Genomic DNA, 2,708 nt, shown 5'->3' with positions numbered 1-2,708 from the left:
GCATGATCAGTCAAGTTTTTACTATCACCTGCGCCCCCCCATCGGGGTCATTTCCTGTCGGGACAGGAAGTGATGGAAAATCTGTAATGGGGAGCCCCGGACAGGAATTTTGGGTGACCTCATCTCACCCCGGAGGTTGTCCACGTGCGATCTCTGTAGGAATGCGAGTTTTGCGGCATTCCTCAGATGCTCGGCGTGTGAGCTCACGGCTGTCATACGATATCCCAGGAATGTTGTCAGCTGGTGACGGGAGTCTATGAATGGGCGTGAGCGGCGTGTGTCATGAGGAATTCCTCGCGCGGGAGGAATAGTGAACACGCGCGAGGCCCGCGCAGGAAATGATCCGCCGAGGTCTGCACAATCTTCACGCTGTGGCCTACAGCTAATATAAATACATCGCCCCCCTGTGTTCCCTGTACAGCCAATCAGAGCTCTCTCTGCTTTTAAATTTGTCTTCCGCTTGCACCCTGGTCACATCACTCTGCCGCACTCGCTCTGTTCATGGTGGTGTATAGCTCAGGCCCCGCCCCCAGTTCCATTTCTTTTTAAAGGACAACTATGAGGGGGGAGGGGGTGCTTTGTTCTAGATAGGCAGAGCCAGCTGTCAGTCACGCAGCTGGGCGGGTCCAGACATAATTGTCGGGATCCGTTTCAGCTGCGGCGTCTCAGTATACGGCGAGCTGTAGCTCCCTATATACTGAGCTTAGGGTGACTGGAGGACGCTAGTTTGTGTCCCCCCGTTACCCTAAGGCCCCATTCACACTGAGCGATTTATCGCGCATATTTGCCGCGCGATATCGCTCTCCAATGCATGGCAATGGGGCTCTGTTCGTCGCGGGTCGTGCGTCGCTACAACAGGACCCTTTTTGGAGCGGATTTCGGCGCGATTCTACTTTGCTCAATGCAACCATTTGCGCGATGTCGCGCAAAATGCAAATCGCCCGATTTGCGATACGCTCAGTGTGAATGGGGCCTAAGGAGAACTATGGGGAAAAGCCCTGACCCCATAGTTCTCCTTTTAATATTGTTACATTGTATTTATTAATGATGTCCACTAGACACGTGCACTGGCAAAAAGTTTGTTTCGTTTTGATTCGGATTTTGCGTTGTTTCGGGTCCAAAAGTCAATTCGTTTCGGAATTTGGATCCGATTCCAACATTCGTTAGCGGTAGTCTGTACGAAATTTCGTTTTTGGTCGTTGCAGCAAAGTAACATTTAGGCCTCGTTCACACCTAGGCGTATTGCATATGCGCGTCTGTCGCGCGTTTTTTTACCGCGATTCGCGGTAAAAAAGTCACGCAACCGTCGAGCGTTTCCGAAGGCTACTTGGCTGTATCCCGATGGAAACGCCTTACAAAACGGCCCAAAGTAGTACCGGGACCTTTTCAGGCGTGGGCCGTTTTGTAACGCGTTAGGGACGGGCGGAAATACGCCGAGGTGGGAACGAGACCCATTGAATACAATGGGATTTAGATGTTTGAGAGCGTTTTGTAGAGCGTTCGTCGAGCGTAGAACGCGCTACAAAACGTTCAGGTGTGAACGAGGGCTTAAGAGGGAGGGAGAAAAAAATAATTCCCTCAAGTGTCACTTTGCTGCAACGAAATTTTGTCCAACAAACGGAATTTCGCACAGACTACCGCTAACGGATTTCGGAAGTTCGGATTCGTTTGCATTCGTTATAGCTGTCATTTGGAATTCTGATGCATCCGAATTTCCGGAACGAAACGCATGGCAGATGTCTAATGTCCACGAGCACTCTTTTACAGAAGAGTCTTCCTCCTGAGCACGGAGTGAGATCTGGCGGCAGAGGAGTACCGGGGTGTATGCGCTACGCCCGTACAGGAAGTCTTTTTAGGGTGTACCTGGTATGCCCATGGTCCTAAACTGGGCGGTCCTTACTGGTCCTCTTATTACATACATTGTACATGTTGGCTGTGCGGGGCATTGGTGCAGAATTTGAGTGGCCCCTATGCTGTGGTTCCCCCATCTCCCCTCCTCCCCCCACCACGTAATTTACGACAGGGGTAGCCGAACGCTGGTCCTCCAGCTGCAGAGAAACTACAAATCCCATGACGCATCTCTCTCCGGGAGTCGTGGCTGTGAGTGAGAATGTTGCAATGCCTCATGGGATTTGTAGTTCCGCCCACAGCTGGAGGACCAGTGTTTGGCTACCCCTGATGTAGGACACACCTCCTGACTCTCCAGTCCTGCCCACCCACAAAGGCGCCGTAGCTTTCTCCCGGGATAATAATTTAGGGAAGGTTTTGGCTGAAATGCGTCTCCAGTATTATTAGAGGGGTAACTGACCTGTTTTAAAGAGAACCTGTCATTATAGAAAACACACACAACTGGTATAAGAAGCCTCCGGGCCTGGAGACCAGAAGATGTCTGCGCATGGTTTGTGATGCTTCTCTGGTACCATTTGAGGAGCCCCTAAATCTGGATCCTCTTGGTGTGCAGGTTCTTCAATGCTCTCTATGTTGGGCCCCCCCGGGGGCTCCCCAACATCCCACAATGCAATGCAGGAGTCTCGGTAGATGCTTACGTTGCATTTCGGGATGGGGACACACCACAGTTTAGGGTTTGGAGTTCTTCTACTGAAGGTTTACATAGTCAGGTTGAAAAAAAAAAAAAGACACAAGTCCATCGAGTTCAACCTATAGACGCACACAAGGTGAGCGGGTTTGGAGCGCCGTCGGGGCCCAGT

The 2,708-nt window shown here is 51.3% G+C and overlaps 1 protein-coding gene across 1 annotated transcript in view; it reads left to right on the top strand.

Annotated features, from left to right (window-relative positions):
• The window catches only part of LOC108793429 (josephin-2-like), a 6,402-nt gene that overhangs the window by 3,264 nt on the left and 430 nt on the right, over window positions 1-2,708 (top strand). The window contains 1 exon segment of the mRNA XM_018564378.1: window positions 2,462-2,582. Within this exon segment, the coding sequence (XP_018419880.1) occupies window positions 2,462-2,582 (121 nt within the window).

The sequence above is a fragment of the Nanorana parkeri genome, unplaced genomic scaffold (genome assembly GCF_000935625.1).
Source record: "Nanorana parkeri isolate BGI_ZX_2015 unplaced genomic scaffold, ASM93562v1 scaffold748, whole genome shotgun sequence".
In the NCBI taxonomy this organism is placed as follows: domain Eukaryota; kingdom Metazoa; phylum Chordata; class Amphibia; order Anura; family Dicroglossidae; genus Nanorana; species Nanorana parkeri.
The sequence above is the reverse complement of the archived record's forward strand: the minus strand, read 5'-3'. Positions and strand labels throughout refer to the sequence as shown.